The sequence below is a fragment of the Argentina silus genome (assembly GCF_951799395.1).
Source record: "Argentina silus genome assembly, chromosome: 4".
NCBI lineage: Eukaryota > Metazoa > Chordata > Actinopteri > Argentiniformes > Argentinidae > Argentina > Argentina silus.
In genome coordinates, this window is record NC_139658.1 from 16243931 (window position 1) to 16261898 (window position 17968).

Genomic DNA, 17968 nt, shown 5'->3' on the forward strand with positions numbered 1-17968 from the left:
GTTTTGTCTTGGGTAGATCCTTTTTTCTCCAAACTTTACACTTTGGTACATCATTTTCATCTTATCTGTTCACAAGACCTTTTTCCGGAACTCTGCAGGCTTTTTAGGTACTTTTTAGCAAACTGTAACCTTTTAGGGTAGAAGTCTTCTTTGGCCTACCAGCCTGTTTGCGATTGCTGAGCTCACCAGTGCTTTTTTCTCTTTTTTTAATGATCCAAACTATTGATTTTGGCAAGCCTAATGTTTTGGTTATGTTTCTGATAGTTTTTTAATTTTATTTTTCAGCCTAATGATAGCTTCCTTGACTTGACACCTCTTAGCAAACTCCAAAGGCAAACGCAAAGCCTAGAAATCAATTCTAAACATCTTATGCCTGCACAAATGGTGTGATAGAACACACCAGACTAACCAGAAACACCTGTCAATGGGAATGTAGTACGAGATGTTTTCATCATTTTCAATTAGTATTCACAGGACAGAGTGGAATTCAATACAAATAAGCATACGTGAATTTCAACTCTGCTCCATTTACACATTACCAGGATTTTATTGGTAACATGACTATGTCAGGAGCAGGACAAGATTGTGTGTGTGTGTGTATATGTGTGTGTATTTGTGCGTGTTGCTAGCTTGGGTTGTGATGGCCAACCATAACAGGACAAGCTAAGGACGTGTTTGTGTAATGCTGGACATGCCTCTGTGGGAATGGCTTGCTCTCACCACAGAAATGGATTACAGGTATTTGAACAGATGCAGGGAGAGACGGGGAGGGGGGGGTATAAAGAAATGGTTTGTGGAAGCCGACTCACCATTGACATACTGAGCCTCCATATAAATATAATTTCTTTCAACTCCAATGTTTTCGAGCAACCTGACTAATGATTATCCACTGATCCAATCAAAATGGAGTTAAACATAATAACCCTAATTTCTGCAAGTCAACAAAAGCTGTTTTCTGTAGATCTCTGCAATGTCACTTGCATATATTATATAATGTGTTCCAGATTAAAATATGTCATATTTGAATGTAATCACATTGAACTGGTTGAGTTAACAGGAGTCTGTTGCTACAGAATAAGTCATATGAATGATGCATTATGGTAATTTCTTGAGACAGTGTGTAACCCAAATTCTAACCCAAATTCTAGCTTTGCTTTAACCAACGGTCTAAATAAGGAGAGACCTGGGCAGAATGTACAGTAACACCCTGCCTTTCTGTGATTAGAAACATGCTAGAGGGATGACACTCATTCTGCACATGCTCAGTTACGTTCTCTTCTTGTTTAACAAAAATCAAGCAAATCTCTCACTGCTGGTTTTACCCACATAGTTTCTGAGCTATGAAAGCTACTTTTTTTGATCTACAGCATTTTTCTTCTGCTGTATTAAGGTTTAATGTCTATGAATCCTAACATGTATCATTATGATTACTGTTCTGTTGACTAAAAATGTACATGACTGACGTGTCAGAATTGTAGATAGACTCAAGAAATAGGAGGAATATGAGAAATATGAGGGTCCATCAATGATCAAAATATTGTTAGTCTACCATTGAATGAGTTAATAAAGCATTAGTGTGTGCATCTTTTTGTCAGCATTTGGAGTTCAGTGGGTTTATTTGGTGTTTTTAAAGGTATTACAATTGCCCCCAATCCCTGAGGAAATGTAACATCTGACTTTCGATTTCTATTCAAATCAATACTGTGATTCAAGCGTCCTCTATAGACCTATAAATGGTATGAATGATTAGTAGACAGTAAGTTTCTAATATCAAAAAATGACAAATGCTCATCAATGTATCAGACTGTTGAACTGTTGGGTACAAGACACACATTTTATACAGGAAATCACATAATTATGTACAAGATCTTAAGGCAGTTATTCAACTACTAATGGGCAAGCATTGTTGAAAATGGCATAACTCTCTATTTACCCACTAGGCTTAAGTTTCATACTTTGGCCAAATGCAATAAAATCTAACAAAACATACCTGTATTCTATTTAAATCCCAGTATGAGCTCCACTGGAGTTAATTTGGCAGTTGATACTGAGCCAGTAATTCCCAGAGGAAGTCGCTTTTATCCTGTTGAAAAGAAGGAACTGATCCCCCCTCCGCCACAGGAGAGCCATGTCTACTACAGCCCTCTACCATAGGAGAGCCATGTCTACTACAGCCCTCTACCATAGGAGAGCCATGTCTACTACAGCCCTCTACCATAGAGCCATGTCTACTACAGCCCTCTACCATAGAGCCATGTCTACTACAGCCCTTTACCATAGAGCCATGTCTACTACAGCCCTCTACCATAGGAGAGCCATGTCTGCTACAGCCCTCTACCATAGGAGCCATGTCTACTACAGCCCTCTACCATAGGAGAGCCATGTCTACTACAGCCCTCTACCATAGGAGCCATGTCTACTACAGCCCTTTACCATAGGAGAGCCATGTCTACTACAGCCGTCTACCATAGGAGAGCTATGTCTACTACAGCCCTCTACCATAGAGCCATGTCTACTACAGCCTGTGCCAAATGGTAATGGTAGTCAATGGTAATGGTTGAGATGCTTCAGATGGAAATTTAGAGCTCATAGTCTTCATACAAGACAAATTGGGAAATGATGTCATGAAATCATGCATTGGATTTAACCTTAACCCAATATCCACAATTGAAAGGAATTACAAAAAAAAAAAGATTTAAGGTACTTCAATGTAAAGTGTTACTGTTGTTATTTTGCCACTGCTAAAACCTTTATTGTGGTGCATGAATGGTAGATGCACCACATGCCTACTGTATGATACAGTCAGTAAATTAATTCTGCTTCTTTATCAAGGGTGCACAGGATATGCAGTTTCCTTTTCAGAAAAACTAAAGTGTCCTTCAGTAAAGGTCATAACCCAAACCTAACTATTCCAGATACCGTACTGTGCTTTGGAGCTGACAATGGCTCTCACTGTAGAAGAAAATAGTGCCATCCAGAGGCTAATGAGACAGAGATTTCAGTCATCTTTTAGTCATCTGGAGAGTAGGCTGTAGTGCTTATGTTGTCCATGTTTAAGTAGTGCATATGTGGCCAGAGCAAACAGCACTGCACTCCTACTCAGCCATGTTCTTTTACATGTATATACAGTGTAGGAGGTTCTGGCCCAAACTCACTCCAAACTTATCAGCTTTGAATAAAAAGAGGCTTCGCTCCAACCTTTTACTTCAGCATAAAACGACTACACAACTAGCATACTACAATAAACACAATAAAAATATATAAATTACCAAATAAATACTCCCCCCAGGGTGGCCGGGAAATATTATGAGAGTCCATTTTCAATGACAATTGGAAACATGGGGGTGTATTTCTGCAGGTGTTGGCCACATTGGAGAACCGAGACTGAGAAGGAAAGCAAAGTGAGGGAGACAGGTACTTGGCAGGGCCTACAGAGTAATGCAGCTTACATATCCACCCCCACACGCCCCCCCACTTTGCTCCACACAGATGGGAAGCCCAGATTTATTACAAAAAGCTGAAACATCTCCATTAATATGTCTGGCCGTGACGAAGCGCCCGTATCAGTCTGTTGTCGCATAGAGAATGCAAATAGAAGGAAACAGACAAATTAGCTGTCTCACTAGGAATGCCTTGATGCAAGAAGCTGTCGGCCAGATTCAGTAACTGGAGACCAGAAACTATGCATACCACTGATGCCTTCGCTGCTTACTTTCAGGAATAGGCTCTGGTAACTTAATGAAAGCAGGTTATGTCAAATTCGCTGAAAGTGTTGCTAAAATCTCAGACTCTTCCAATCTGGCACTTACTGTACACACAGTAAGTGTAACCCTCACAAGAAAATAGCATGGCAACATTTAAAAGTATAGTCTGGAAGCTTGGTTGCTAATTGTTTACCCTCAAATTACATACTCATCATAATATCATATGAGTCAACTTCATACTTCAGAAAACCACAAAATCCCTTATAAAGCTTTTGAAATGAAAACAAATTACCTAAATCCCTAGGCTTTTGCTTGTGGACGTGGACCTTTCTGTCCAATGAGGTCAAATTTTGGGAACCTTTTTTTACTCACAAACTCCTCTCGTGGAAAAAATTAAAGGGTGTGGTTTTAATAATGTATTCGTGTCTGTGTGGAGAAGAGGGCATGTGTGAACAAATCTGTGCGTCCCCAGACATTGGATCCGTGATCACTAATCTGTTCATCTGTCTGCGTCCACACCTGTTAATGATAATTGTTCTCAGAACAATGCATCCCTTTGCTGATTCCACCAGGAGAGAGTTGTGCAACTCGGGATGAGCGGAGCACTGCAGTGCAGGTTCCAAACAGGGGGTCCAGAACAAAGATCACAAACTCACAAAAATATGCCCCTCCAGCTTGGGACATTTATTCAGTAACATAGTATGTGTGTTTATGAACTCGTACATCTAGGGTGCCACTTAAGAACCTCGAGCCGTGAATCGGAGATACAGCTGAGAACGTAGGTGTCATACTCCATGCCAGATATAACGGGTCTGTTTTTCTTTTGCAGCTATTGGCCAGCAACATGATAAAATTCCTCCAACATCTGTCAAGGAAATTCAAGACCGCATTTTCTAAATGTTAAACATTGGTCAGGAGAGCCAAGCCAGATCTGATAGGAAAACCAACAAAAATGCAAAGCTGCAGCAAAGACGTTTTAGGACAAGGAACACTAACTCTGGACAAAGCCACAAAGGTTTATAAACATAACCCTTGGAGGAATTGGCCTTCTGGGGTTGTCCTGCTGTTGGTGCTAACATACAGACACACTTTTGTAAGGGTTCCCAAAATATCATTGTTTAACAGTGTAATGGGGACTACCATTAAAGTTGCCTTCAATTAAGTTACTCTGTAAAATCTTTGAATAAGATGGTGCATATGTTTCTGGTTATCTGTGGAAACACAATACCCTTTCTTCAATAGGGCTTGATCCTGTACATTTGGATTCAGTTTGACACTTTGCCACAATCCCAGGCCACGAACAGTGACAACGTAACCTAATCCTGTAAACAATGCATGTTTCTGCTTTAGCACACATTTCTACTGTCATAAAGAAACGCTACAAAGTTCAGAGAGCGTAATCGGATTAAAGGTTGGACTATTGAGGAATGCACTTATGGCCTATACTGTGCTATCTAAAGTCATTGCATTGTTTACTGAGTATCTAAACCCATTCCTCAAAGGAGTTCAAACAACAGAGTCAAAGTCAATACATACATTTTATCTTTCAGGTTCTTATACACTTTTCATTTTGTGAATCACTAAATCCTTTTCAACTTTTACAAACTGTTTGGAGATGTTTGATGTTGTTTACATTATATATGATGATGACATTGATACAGTATAATGCTGAAATTACTTCAGCAGTGACATTTTTTCTCATTGTGATTTAGTTTGCTTAGTTTAGTGGTTTTTGTTATTACCCATGTGGAAATAGAAACAGTCCCTCTTCCACTTGTGTAACAACAACAAACTATCAACAACAATTCCAAAGCAATTACTGAATTACTTCATTACTTAACAGCTGCATTTCAAATTCAACGTTTCTTCATCATAATTAGTTAGATTGTCTTGTTTTGGTTTGGTTTGTTGATGCAAACTCTTAATGTTGCAACTGCAGAGAATATATTCATTCTTCATTCACAAACGGTAAGTTGTCAACAACACACACAAATATGCAACAAAAATCATGATATTTCCTTAAAAACATAGGTTCATTTAATTCAAAGCCAGAATAAACATAAAGAACATGTATTTGAAGTTAACAGCTTAAAAATAATATTGAACTGTATCAACGATATTTGAAAAGATTTGTTTCAATGCACTATACGCATACAAACTATTCAGTGGAGGATCACTGGGCACTATAAAATTCATGGTAAAAATAAATCTGTATCAAGTTGCCCCAAATGTTTTATGAGGAGATTTCTAAGTTGCTCCTCTGTACAACCAAGTGAGCCCTCTTCCAACCCCCAACAGCTGAGTCTGAGATGGCAATACCATTGGCATGCACTTGCTTTGATTAAAGGAAATGGTTACATCACAACGTTCCAAGAGAAACAAGACATTCTGACATGCCTCCACACAGATGTTCTCATCTCATTGGTTGAAGTGCTTTACATAGGGCAGAATGACAGGTGATATCCTACTGGTGACAACATGGAACAGCAGCTCAAAAACATTACAGACCTGGTTCAAGTAGTATTTGAAATCCTTTTTGAGTTTGCAAGGATAACCAATGGATTTGTCCTAAAAGTGCAAACCCGCCCTCAAGGCAGGCTCCAGTAGGACCTTGATTAAGCATAGTCCTAGTTTAAAAATAACTTTCAATGGAGAATCCCCTTGATTAAGCATAGTCCTAGACTAAAAATAACTGGAGAATCCCTATTGAAAGTGTGATTTAAGTCTAGGACTGGGCTTGATCTGTGTCTGGGAAACCGCCCCTTAAAGTTTTTTAACCTAGGTCTGCAAAATACAGTTGCCTATACCATTACAATACGACACATGAAATGAAGGACGGTACAATAAATTGTTTCCTTCATCCTGGACTAATGATGTTCAATACAAAGTGAAATGCATTTTTGAAAAGCTAACATTTTACATACATTTTTATGTTTTGGAAGTCATATGTTGGGCAATAGATTAATTTAGTTCTAGTCTCAGTAGACTCCAGTCTCTCAAACATAATATTAGTGGATATACATTTATTATTTTATATAATCTACTTTCAAGTTTTTGCTGTCTGTTTTGCTTCCTCTTAGTTGTGTTTTAACATGTTTGGCCCTAAAGACAAGTAGAATATCAAAGTATCTGCAACTTCAAAAACAAAAACTCCAGCACACGTTAAATTTGGGATGAATGGGGACTGAACTAAACCAGCGTCTCCGGATGAGTCTTTCTCCGTCGCTACCTGCATCCACATGACTCCACCACCATGTCCTCGTACTGTTTGTAGACAACGTTGTTTGCAGAGTCAATGTAGAGGATGCTGATTGGACTGAGGCGTGTGGGCACACAGCAGGTGGGCGGGGTGGAGTCCGGGTCCATGGAGTTCATGAGTGTCTGGATGATAGCGTGATTGGTGGGCTCCAGATGCGAGCGGATGGGGAAGTCGCACACCCCATCGCAGTGGTATGCCTCATACTCCAGCGGTGCAATGATCCAGTCGTCCCAACCCATCTCCTTGAAGTTGACATGCAGTTGCTTCCTTTGGCAGCGAGGCTTGGGGTTGTTCTTGTTAGTGGGTTTCTTGCCCCCACCCCGGGGAGAGGCGACCGGGGCCCTGCGCATGCGGCGCTGGGTGAACAGGTACTCGTAGACAGTCTTGTTGTCATGGCCCGACCGAGCTTTGATCTCGTTGTAGAACAGGTCGCGTTTCTTGGTGCGCCCGAACACAAGGAAGAAGGCCTTTTCTTTGGTCTGCCTGCCTAGACGACTGAAGCCCAAAGTCCTCAGGTCCACAGGGCGGCCGCGCTCCGAGGCCTCCAGCTCGAAGCAGAGCTGGGCCGTGTTCTTGAAATTCTTGAACAGTTTCCAAATGTCAAACACTTCCCATTTGGGCATGCTGTGGTCCTCGATGGTGCGAGTCTGGAGCAGTGTAGCTTTCTGCTTACCTGCTGTGCAGGTGAAGAGCTTCAGGCACAATACACCACCAGTGGAAAGAAGTGCTTTGCGGGGGTCCGCTAGTCTCTTCCTGAGAATACGCAACTCCGCCCCAAGTAAACCCTCTTTCTCCAGGGAGCTAATGTTGAAGTAATACTTCTGTCTCCTCAGCTGGGGCAGGCGATCATCTGGTGAAAGAGAGGGTGACAGTAAAGGGCAAGAATAACAATAATATTGACATGTTTCCTTACGTGTTAATGTGGCCTCTCAGGTAATGCACAGGAGGAAAGATTTATGTGTAATGTTTTTCTTTGTTTTCGGTGAAGGAAAGCAAAGCCCATGTCCAAACGAAAGCCAGTATTTCCATCCAGGCACAGTATGCATTCAAAAAGTACATTAAAACCAGACACTTGCAGACTACAGACCACAGTGAACTGTAAACAGAGCATTATTATGAAGCTGCAGCTGTTTACCAGTGGACCTACCACCACGTCATATGGCATCTGCTAAGACTGGACCAGAAACCACCTGAAAAACACATAACTTATTGAGAAAGGGTGGAGAATTGGCTATGCCTGTGTGGAGCGGCTTGTGGGTTGGGAGCCCAACCAGAGATAAACAGAGACATGAGATGGAAAATAAATGTTTGTAGCCCACGGCTGCAACACAGTATCACTGCAAAACGTCCTTATACTACATCTAGGCAATGTCCTATTTCGTCAAAATAGAAGACATTTAGATAAAAAAAAGCGAAAACACTATGTTAGCCACGACTCGCGTGGCGCCTAGGCAGTATTAGGCATTACATATGAGTGGTTAAGGTTGGGCATTAACTATAAGTAGTTAGGGTTAAGGCCCACAGCAGATTTGAACCTGTGAAGTTCAGTTACAAGTCTTGGTTATATGCCCTACGCTACCAATGCATTCATCCTTTTGTATCATCGCTATGATAAATACATCTTAGAATCTGATATATGCATATACAGTCAATAGAGGCACGTGCAGGTTAGGATACAGGGCTGACAGTAGTAGTAGTAGTAGTAGTAGGCGAAAAATAAGGAGGAGGAGAAGAAGAAGAAAAAGAGGAGGGAGAAAGGAAGAAGCAGAAGAGAGAGAGAGGGGGGAGGTGACGTCTGGCAGGGCATCAGTTGCACCTCTCCAGCTGAACAAGTGGAGAGGTCACCAACAATTTGCTGAGGACACGTTATACAAATAAAGTGTGAATTAAAAGTACATTAAGTGCTTGAAATGGAAACCTTTAAGAGCTAGAAATATTAAACCAACATTGTTTAAACATAATTTTCAACAGTTTTACACAGTAAAGATAACATTACATAGAGGCCACCCTCCTTGTAGCCCCATATGGTCTATTTATTTACACGTTGGAGGCTGTAAATCACTGAAGCAACAGCTACCCAGATGGCTACTGATACGCTGACAGACCCACGACCAACATTGAAAACCTACTGACACTGACAGACCCACGACAAGATTCAAAAACATTATGTCAAACTGCAACAACTCTATGTCAAGCAAGAGAACCTTTTGACCTTTCAGCTTCATTATGAATGACTTTATTCCTCATATTCCATAATATTGATATTTATGATATGAGGAGCATGAAAGCTCTGTGTCAGCGGTCTGAGACTGACCTCTGTTTGATTCTTAATCAAATATTGCACAGAATTTCTGTCATATATATTCATAATATAAAATGCTACGGCTCATTTCCATTGAGCCTATTTTTTCCTTTACAAACGTGGACAGTTAAAATCTATTATTTGACAAATCCAAACGTTGAATTCAGGCTTAGGCTATTTATTTTGTCATTTATTTTGTCAATAATGTCATTCTATTTATACGTATATGTATTAATTGTAGTTTAGTTTTTTTCATGGAATTAATTGTTTTAAAGTTAGATGGCATCAGAATGTAGTTACCTTGTCCCTTATCCACAAAGCTGGTGATAGTGTTGGCCATGCCCGCCTCCTGCAGCGCGCTGGTGTTCACCTCTCCGGTGGACAGGGACCAGTACAGTGATAGCATGTAGTCGTGTGGGGTGACTAGTGGGTGCTTCGGAGAGTCTCTATCGTTCAATTTGCCTGCTGCTTTGGCATTCCTTTGCGCCAACGGAGCGACGTGCTTCTGCGTTGCAACGGCTCTATTCTGTCCAGTTCGCGCTGATGTTGCGACCCTTCCGACAGGTTTTCCTTTATTCTGCCCTGGCGTGCCTTTACCGGGCGTGCCTTTACCTGTGTTCACGCTTAACGCCACCGGCCCGGGCGCAGCGACCGCTCTGGTCGGATCCCCGGGTACCCAAGAGCGCGCAGCCTCCTTGCGCCCTAAACTGATAGCTCCACGAACACGGCTGGCCGTTACGCCGCGCGGTGATGACACTGATGTCACAGCTTTCGTTGTGCCTGCCTCGCCCTTTATCAGTGGGGGTCCTGTCCGAATGCGTGTGATCCTCGCAGCACTTGGAGCTTTCCACCCGGCCGCGCCGTGGTTTCCTACAGTCAGCCTTGCAGTTGAGCCCGTTCCCGGCTGGGCTCCGTCACCTGCTCCGCCTATGTGCTCCTCGCCTCGGCTCTCGGATGCGTGCTGTGCCGTCCATGTATGGCTCAGTGACGCTGGGATTAAGTCCAGGTATAACAGAGTCCAACATCCCAATAAAAGAGGGAGACGTTTCACTTTCATCCTCTGATCTTCCTTTGAATTCTAGCCAGGGAGAAATGCGCACAGGCTTTTCCCGATTGAAATAAGTAAACATGAACAAGTTTGGAAAAGTGAAAATGTGAACTAGAATTGAGTATTCTATTGTAAATGAGACTGTGCAAACCGTTACTCTCAGATCCACTATTCAGTACCATAGTGACGCAAATCTCGTGTTGCAGGTCTTGCTTTCCAATGTAGATGTCCGAGAGAATTTCTATTGAGAGAAGAAAACTTGACTTCCCTTAAACTCCAACTATTCTGCTGGATATCTTGTAAGAGACTTGTTTAAATCCCACTTTTTCCAAGAGGGAAGAATGGCGTAATGCTGCCGCAGTTTTTTTCCCCTCAAAGTTTGAACCTCGTCCAGTGAAAATATTTCACACACAGAAACCTGCAGGTGCTCAAAATATCTCGACAAACCTGAACTCAGGAATTGGAAATGGAATTCCAACGCAAAGCAGTTTAATTACTCTCTGATGTCATGCTGTCTAAACTCATTTATGTGCAGTATTTCTTCTAAAATCTTCTTTGCTCTTTCCACCACCATGAGTCATATGCTACATAAAAAGGCACTAAAACCCCAAACTTTACATTGTCATTTAAACTGAGCATTTACTCAAGCTCCTAACATCTTTAAACAATGGGGTGAAAAGGCCCGACTAGATGTCTAGGAACTTCTCATCTAATTATGTCATAAAACCCATCTCACCTTCTTCTGAAACAGTTGTCATAATTTTATCAAAATGTTTCTGTTGCATAATACAAAAAGAGCATCTGTAAACATTGTCACTGATATTGACCTATTTTCTACTGACTTATGTGGCAAATATTTGTAATGTTTTTTTTGTAAATTAATTGTTATTGTTCATGACTTCATGAAGTTGTGTTGTATCCCTGTATGAAATGTGCTATACAAATAACGTTTGACTTGATTTTAACATTTCTTTGGATCACAAACAATGGATATTCACAGACTTAGTCTTCCTATTAATACAATCTATTATCCATATTTCAAATACTGGCCCCTTAAGTGAGACTTGGTAACCATGATAGGTAAGAAATTAAAAATTAAAAAGTTTCTTGCATTGCTAGTGCAACTGAGTTGAGTTGGTAAAACTCACTCCTCCTGGTTGAAATCCCCCACCTGGCCATACAGTGTCTATCTTCTCGGTGGTGCAGTGGGTTATAGCAGCATTTCAGGAGGGTGGTCATGTGTGGTCATTTGGAATACAGAGGACCCAAAAGCCAGGCTGAGTAGCATCTCATGAGGGAGGCTGTAAATCACTGGAGTAACAGTGACCCAGATGGTTACTGACACTCTGACAGACCCACGACCAGCATTCAAAACCTACTGACAGTGACAGACCCATGACCAAGATTCAAAACCAACTGACATTGACAGACCCATGACCAAGATTCAAAAGCTACTGACACTCTAACAGACCCACAACCAAGATTCAAAACCATTATGTCAAATTGCAACAAATCTAGCAAGCAAGATAACCTTTTGACTTCAGCTTCATTATGAATGACTTTATTCCTCATATTCTATAATATTGATATTTATGATATGAGGAGCATGAAAGCTCTGTGTCAGTTGTCTGAGACTGACATCTGGTTGATTCTTAATCAAATATTACACAAAAAAAGAATTTTTTCTTATATATTCATAATATACAATTATTCAGTTGAGCCCTGAAATAGGGGGACTATGTATACAAAGGGTTGCAATTTCTAAATGGTGAAACCAATTTGAAAAATAAAACATTGAATTAAAGTTGATCATCTACTTTGACCCCATAATAATTGTTTGATTTTAAATCAAAACTGTTGGAGTATAGAGCTAAAGGTCAAACACCTAGTCAAAGACAAAATGCTTAATCTTTCCAATACTTATGGAGGGCACTGTATTTTGGACATCAATAAGGCCATTCTATGTATTTATTATACTTTATTCTCTCATGGAATTCAAGTTATATGCCAGTGTGATGTGAATTCAAACATACTCTTTCATTGTGCAGGTATAAGCTTGATTTCAACTTGTCCCTGAAATCCGGAAACCGTGTCAGACTGAATGGGAGTCTCAGTTTGGACTCAGTCTATTTATAATGCCAAAAGGCAAGCCAACTTCTTTGGTGTCATAAATTTAGCTAAGACTGTGCTTTTGAAATAATTACATGCCAAAACCAGGGTTAACTTTTGAAATTTGGCAGGCAGACTGGTCTCCGGTGGTTTGAAATAGGAGCTGTTGTTTTTGTATGTTTTACAAAACTTATACAAGTCCCTTATACCCCAGTCTGTTTGGGGATGATCAATTAACAGAGGATTGAATAAAGTGAGCGTGTCACTTGGACTTAAACTGTGTGATCCCTTATATTCAGCCAGCAGAGCAATCACTGCTTGATCATGTTTTAATTCATTTTAAAGGCACAATATGTAAGATTTCCTGCTATTAAATGGTCATTTCAACGAATGACTGAAATTGACCAAACCATTGATTGTTGACGAATTTCATTTGACTTTAATATGAACTTCAAGGGTAAGATTGATTGAACAACGAAATGATTATAATACACTGGGTTGGTTCTTGGTCGGAGCTTTCGAACAAGCTATATGGGTCAGGCATTTTAGACTGTTTACAGTCCTTAAAGAGACATTTCAAATGTCATTTTAGACTGTTTACAGTCCTTAAAGAGACATTTCAAATATCATTTTGAGAGGTATAGGAGAGTGGTAAGGCCTCCTCTTGCATTTTATAGAATGACTCTCTATGCGTTGTCATATTATACAAAATATATGGTCTCCACTGGTAAACTCTGTCAATATTGTCCATTATAACCTGATATTGCCTTACATTTGATTTTAAAGTTATTTTAGAAATGCCAAAACTATTTATTCTCATCTCAGCATAGCAAATTGACTATTATTAACACAGGCTGAATCAAATCCTAACAATCTCTCTCTCCAGGAGAAGACGATAGTGGAGCAGGAAGAGGGCCCAGACTGCATACCGACGGCTGGAGGATCCTCTCTGGACCAAGTATTAACAATTCCCCTGAGACTACCCCCCTACCCTCCTCCCCCACCCCCACCCCTCCTCCCCCTCCCCCAACCCCCTCCCCCACCCTCCTACCTCACCCCCACCCCTCTACCTCAGACCCCCCTTGGATCTCTCCATTTGTGTTCTACCACTTGGAGTAGAGAGTAGCAGCGTTGATGTGCTTGTGTCAGACAGAGACGGTATCTAAGGAACCTGAGGTGTGTGTGTGTGTGTGTGTGTGTATATATCTTCTGTGTTTAGCCCGACGGGTAAAGTTCAGGACACAGACACATATAAACACACACTCACGCTGGACACAGACACACACATAAACACGCAGCACATTCTCAGTCCAACTGTCCTGGATGTATTCTGTTCTCAGGATGTTTGAAAAAAGCCCAAAGGAAATATGTCTCAGCTTGTGGTTGACCTCGTGCTACGGCGGCATGCAACAGCAAGAAGGTACCCCTTTGTGAGAGTATGCCACTGTGCTCGCTCTAGGTACTGCCATGCAACGATAATAATAACTTTGTGGGGATAAATGTGTCCACTGCTGCTATTGAGATGGGATGACATTCAGAAACCACAGAAATATCATTGCCATAAGTTTAGCCCAATAAAATAAATAGTCAATTTGTTACCCAACCACCTTCCAAAGCTTTGAGTTGGCGCTTGAAACCTGTCCTATGTCTTCGTGTTACTTTAAAATATTACTCAGCAATAGAAGGTTCCTCAAAAGGTCAAGACACTTATTTTACAGGTTTGTACTGATTAGTCCTTTTAGTTCATGTATACATCACATAATTCTGAGGTTATTGACATGTGCCATGTACATTAAATTAAGTTTAATTGAAAATTATGAGACATACTGTACTGTAACCAGGTGACAAAATGTTTTCAGAACCCGTTAAAGGCACAACACAGTATAGCTTTAAAATGTGCAAAACAGTGTAGCTTTAACATGTGTTTAAAACTAGCATTTCAATATCATGGATTGCATCTTTACATCCGTCTATGGATTTGAGAGCCGTCACATTTCCCCATCTTTTAACATAACAATACAAGTGGCGGGCCAGTCATTTCACAGAAAAACAAATTAAGGGTTGAACATTTCATTCCCACAAGCTTCATTGTCTCTTGTCCCAAGGCCTGTGACCTAGTCACAACTAGCCCCATCTGTAGATCATTTGGTTGGTAGATTTGATCCTGGGCTTGTGGTGAGCACTTAATTGACTACAAAGTGAAGCCAAAGCAGTTCTAAACAAATGCACCAGTGCCCCCTTTAGGCTATGTCCTCTCTCATTGTGGAACAGATTGAAAACATAAAATCCACGCAGAAGGTTGAAAGGTTCCAGGTGGACAAAACAATGTAATACAGATCACTCTGCATTCTGCACTGTTTATTTGTTGCATACTGTCAGACATTTCTCCCAGGGGACATTTCCATCAAGTAGAATCAGGGCTTGGTAAGGACAGAACTTCAATGCAATAATGAAAATAGAAATAAACACAAACTTGCTATTTTGTTCTTCAAACTAACTGTTATGACCATCAGAGGTACCGGATAACCTTTTACGCATTTAAGTATTCATCAGAAAATTTTGTTTTTTTACACACAGAGACTGTCTACATTTCTTTCCATGGAAAATCTCAGCTCCTGTCATTTTGCATGGATTTATTTGGTTACCCTGAGTGAACATATATTACAGCTTGGTGGTGTCGCTCTGGCAACACTCCAGGGACTAACCCGGTCGCGGTGTAGTTCCTATGACCACACCCTCCTACAGATAATGACTGAGGCTTGTTTAAACTTCAGACAGTGCAGCAGCAGTCATATGCGTTTGAGGCGGACAGCGAGAAGAAAGAGACTTCTATACCCTTGACCTTGCTTTTCCACCTGAGCTGCAGGTGTTTGCTTTACGTGCCTGTGGCTTTGAGTGGTCAGGTCCGTTCATTTACTTTCAGGATGGAAATGTTTACCTTATTTCTCCCTACTGGCTAATGCTTGCCAGTTAGAGGTAGAGGCTCATTGGGTTTTGATAAAGTGCTGGATGATTGTTGCCTATTGGTTTTCTTAGGACTTTTTCATTGCAATCCAGTTTAGATTGGTCATGGCCCTTATTTCAGGAGATTTTTTTCTATATACATATTGATAAGTTTTGATACACCATATTCACCTGTGTTTGATCACTTGGCCATTGTAAACCCTTTTGTGTGGAAGTGATGAGCAGTTTTGCAGGTAGACCTGTCAATGTCCTCCCAGGGGGGTGACCTGTCTATAGTGACCCTCCTAGCCCTCCCACACTCACAGTGTCCTTCCCTCTCTCTCCTATCTCCTTTTCCTTGCCTCTTTCTCTCACCCTCTCTACCACGTCATTGCTCCCCTCTTTCCCATTCTCCCTTCACCCCCCCACCTTTCTCCCTGTCTCTCACCTCCTCCCTATCATTGCTCCCCTCTCTTTCCCTCTCCCACACCTCTCTCCCTGTCTCTCTCCCCCGTCATCGCTCCCCTCTCTTTCCCTCCCCCCACCCCTCTCCCTCTCTTTCCCTCTCCCCCTCCTCTCTGCCTGTCTCTCTCCCCCGTCATCGCTCCTTCCTAGCTGCACATGGCCCTCATATTACTTGACGTGTGGACGTCAGGGTTTATTTTTGCGAGGATACATTTTCTAGCATTCTCTGCCAGAGACAATATTATGCTGAAAATATCCAGGTATTAACTGTTAGATTTAAGATGATAAAATAAACCGTGCCGGGCCTTGGCATGGAGAAACAGAGCTGAGCTTGTGTGCGTGGACCCATACTAATGAAACGCATGAGGGGAACTCAATCACTAATAATTACTCCCACACCGCTCTATTCCAGGTGATTTTCACCCTCTTCATTTATCTTCCAGCCTTTGATTTCAAGGCATCATTCATTTCACAGTCGTTTCTCCGCTGCGACACTCAAGGCTCCAGTAGCACACCTCAACTGACCTTCCAGCTGTGACTTGGTGACAGAGGAAAAATGTTTATATAAGCTGATGCTTGATATAAGACATGCTTCTTGGTTGAAGATTAAGACGTTGTAGATGAATAAGTTAAGATGTTGAATTTACAGTTTTATAATGTGTGTACATGTTACAAAAACATTAAATACATTAAATACATTCTCCAATTAAGCCTCTACTGTACACAGGCAACAAACAACTATTTAGTCCCTCTTACACCCCACTCCCTATATACTGTTTATACTTTTCTTTTTTCAATTTAATCACATGACTATGTTCAATAGCAAGTTACCATCCTCCCACTTACAGTGGTTGAAATTATGCTACAGATGAGGACAGTAGATGCATATGGTATTTCATTATTATCGATTATTTTATGTGTAAACTAAATATTATATACCATTGTGCAACACTAAATAAACACAAATTAGATTTTTGATGGGGAAAATATTATATTTGTATCAACTTTATGCAAATGTGTGTTGGTTGCCTGAGGGCCAGAATATGCAGTAAGTGGTAGTTTTACAGTACAGTAACCTCATGAATACAGGTGAAACCTAAAATGAATTGTAGTACGTATTTTACATCAATTAGTTTTGTATTGGCTTAGACATATGTATGTTTGTCAATATATCAATAACATTCAGAAGAAACTTCTGGGCGACTTGGATTTTCTTCATGTCATAATAATGTGTGTCCAAAACAATACAAATCATTTTGGGGCTGAAAAATAAAACGTCATACAGAGGGTTAAATGAGAAACTCACTTTCTTTGTTCTCATTCAAGTTCTGGATATACTGACAGCAATTATCTATGTTATTTGAAATGAAATGAACACATCATTTTTTGTTGAAAATGTAAGGAAAGGATCTATGAAAATATTCTGAAATGTATTTGCCAACCACAGTGTACAAATCCATTGATGAAACATTGACATCTACTGTATCAGTAATTTTATGGTCATTACTGTCATGTCCTGATCATTTACTACTGTAATGAAAGGGATTTAGGATTAACCCTGCTGTAGAGTGCCATCTTGTGGACTGAAGATCAGTCTTCTATGTTTTGTGTGCAGATAATCTTTCACTGTACATTGTAGCATGTGAATTACACAAGCTGGGGAAGTGTGAGCCGCAGAGCTGTGACTTAGATTAATATATTTTTAATTTTTTTGCATTTTACATGCTCACACACTTAAAACAAGTGTGTGAGTAGGTGGGCACACCATGTTGATTGACAGGCGCATCATATGATGGAATTATAACTTGTTTACTTTTACTGTTATAGCTTTTCTACTCTATTAGGATCCATGGTTGACAGAGGGGCCGTGCTGTCTCTGTGTAAAAGTTCTGTGTAATGTTGATTGCTGGATATACTCATGGAGCAAAAGCTTTTCACTTTATTTTTTGTTTTCGTTTTGTTTTTGGCAAGGAAGCTAAAGCACTATAAAACTGCTATTATTATCAGAGTGTGGTTAAGATGATACAAGGAGGTGTGAAAAACAGTAGTAGGATAAACCAAACAAACTTTCAGCTGAAAACAAACAAATCGAGTGAGCAGCAAAGGAGAATTTTGAAGCAGTTTCCAAACCAAATCTC

The 17968-nt window shown here is 40.6% G+C and overlaps 2 protein-coding genes across 2 annotated transcripts in view; both read right to left on the reverse strand.

Annotated features, from left to right (window-relative positions):
• mmp24 (matrix metallopeptidase 24) overlaps positions 1-13460 on the reverse strand; it is a gene marked incomplete at both ends in the record, with an annotated part of 184028 nt that extends 170568 nt beyond the window's left edge. Inside the window, one exon of the mRNA XM_083668017.1 lies at positions 13414-13460. The remainder of the gene's footprint in view (positions 1-13413) is intronic.
• Positions 6930-10322, reverse strand: gdf5 (growth differentiation factor 5; the record flags this gene model as incomplete). The annotated part of the gene is made up of 2 exons (XM_083668123.1): positions 6930-7813; positions 9566-10322. 2 exons carry the CDS (start codon positions 10320-10322, stop codon positions 6930-6932), a joined length of 1641 nt encoding a protein of 546 aa, XP_083524249.1.
• Positions 13461-17968: the final 4508 nt, after the last annotated feature.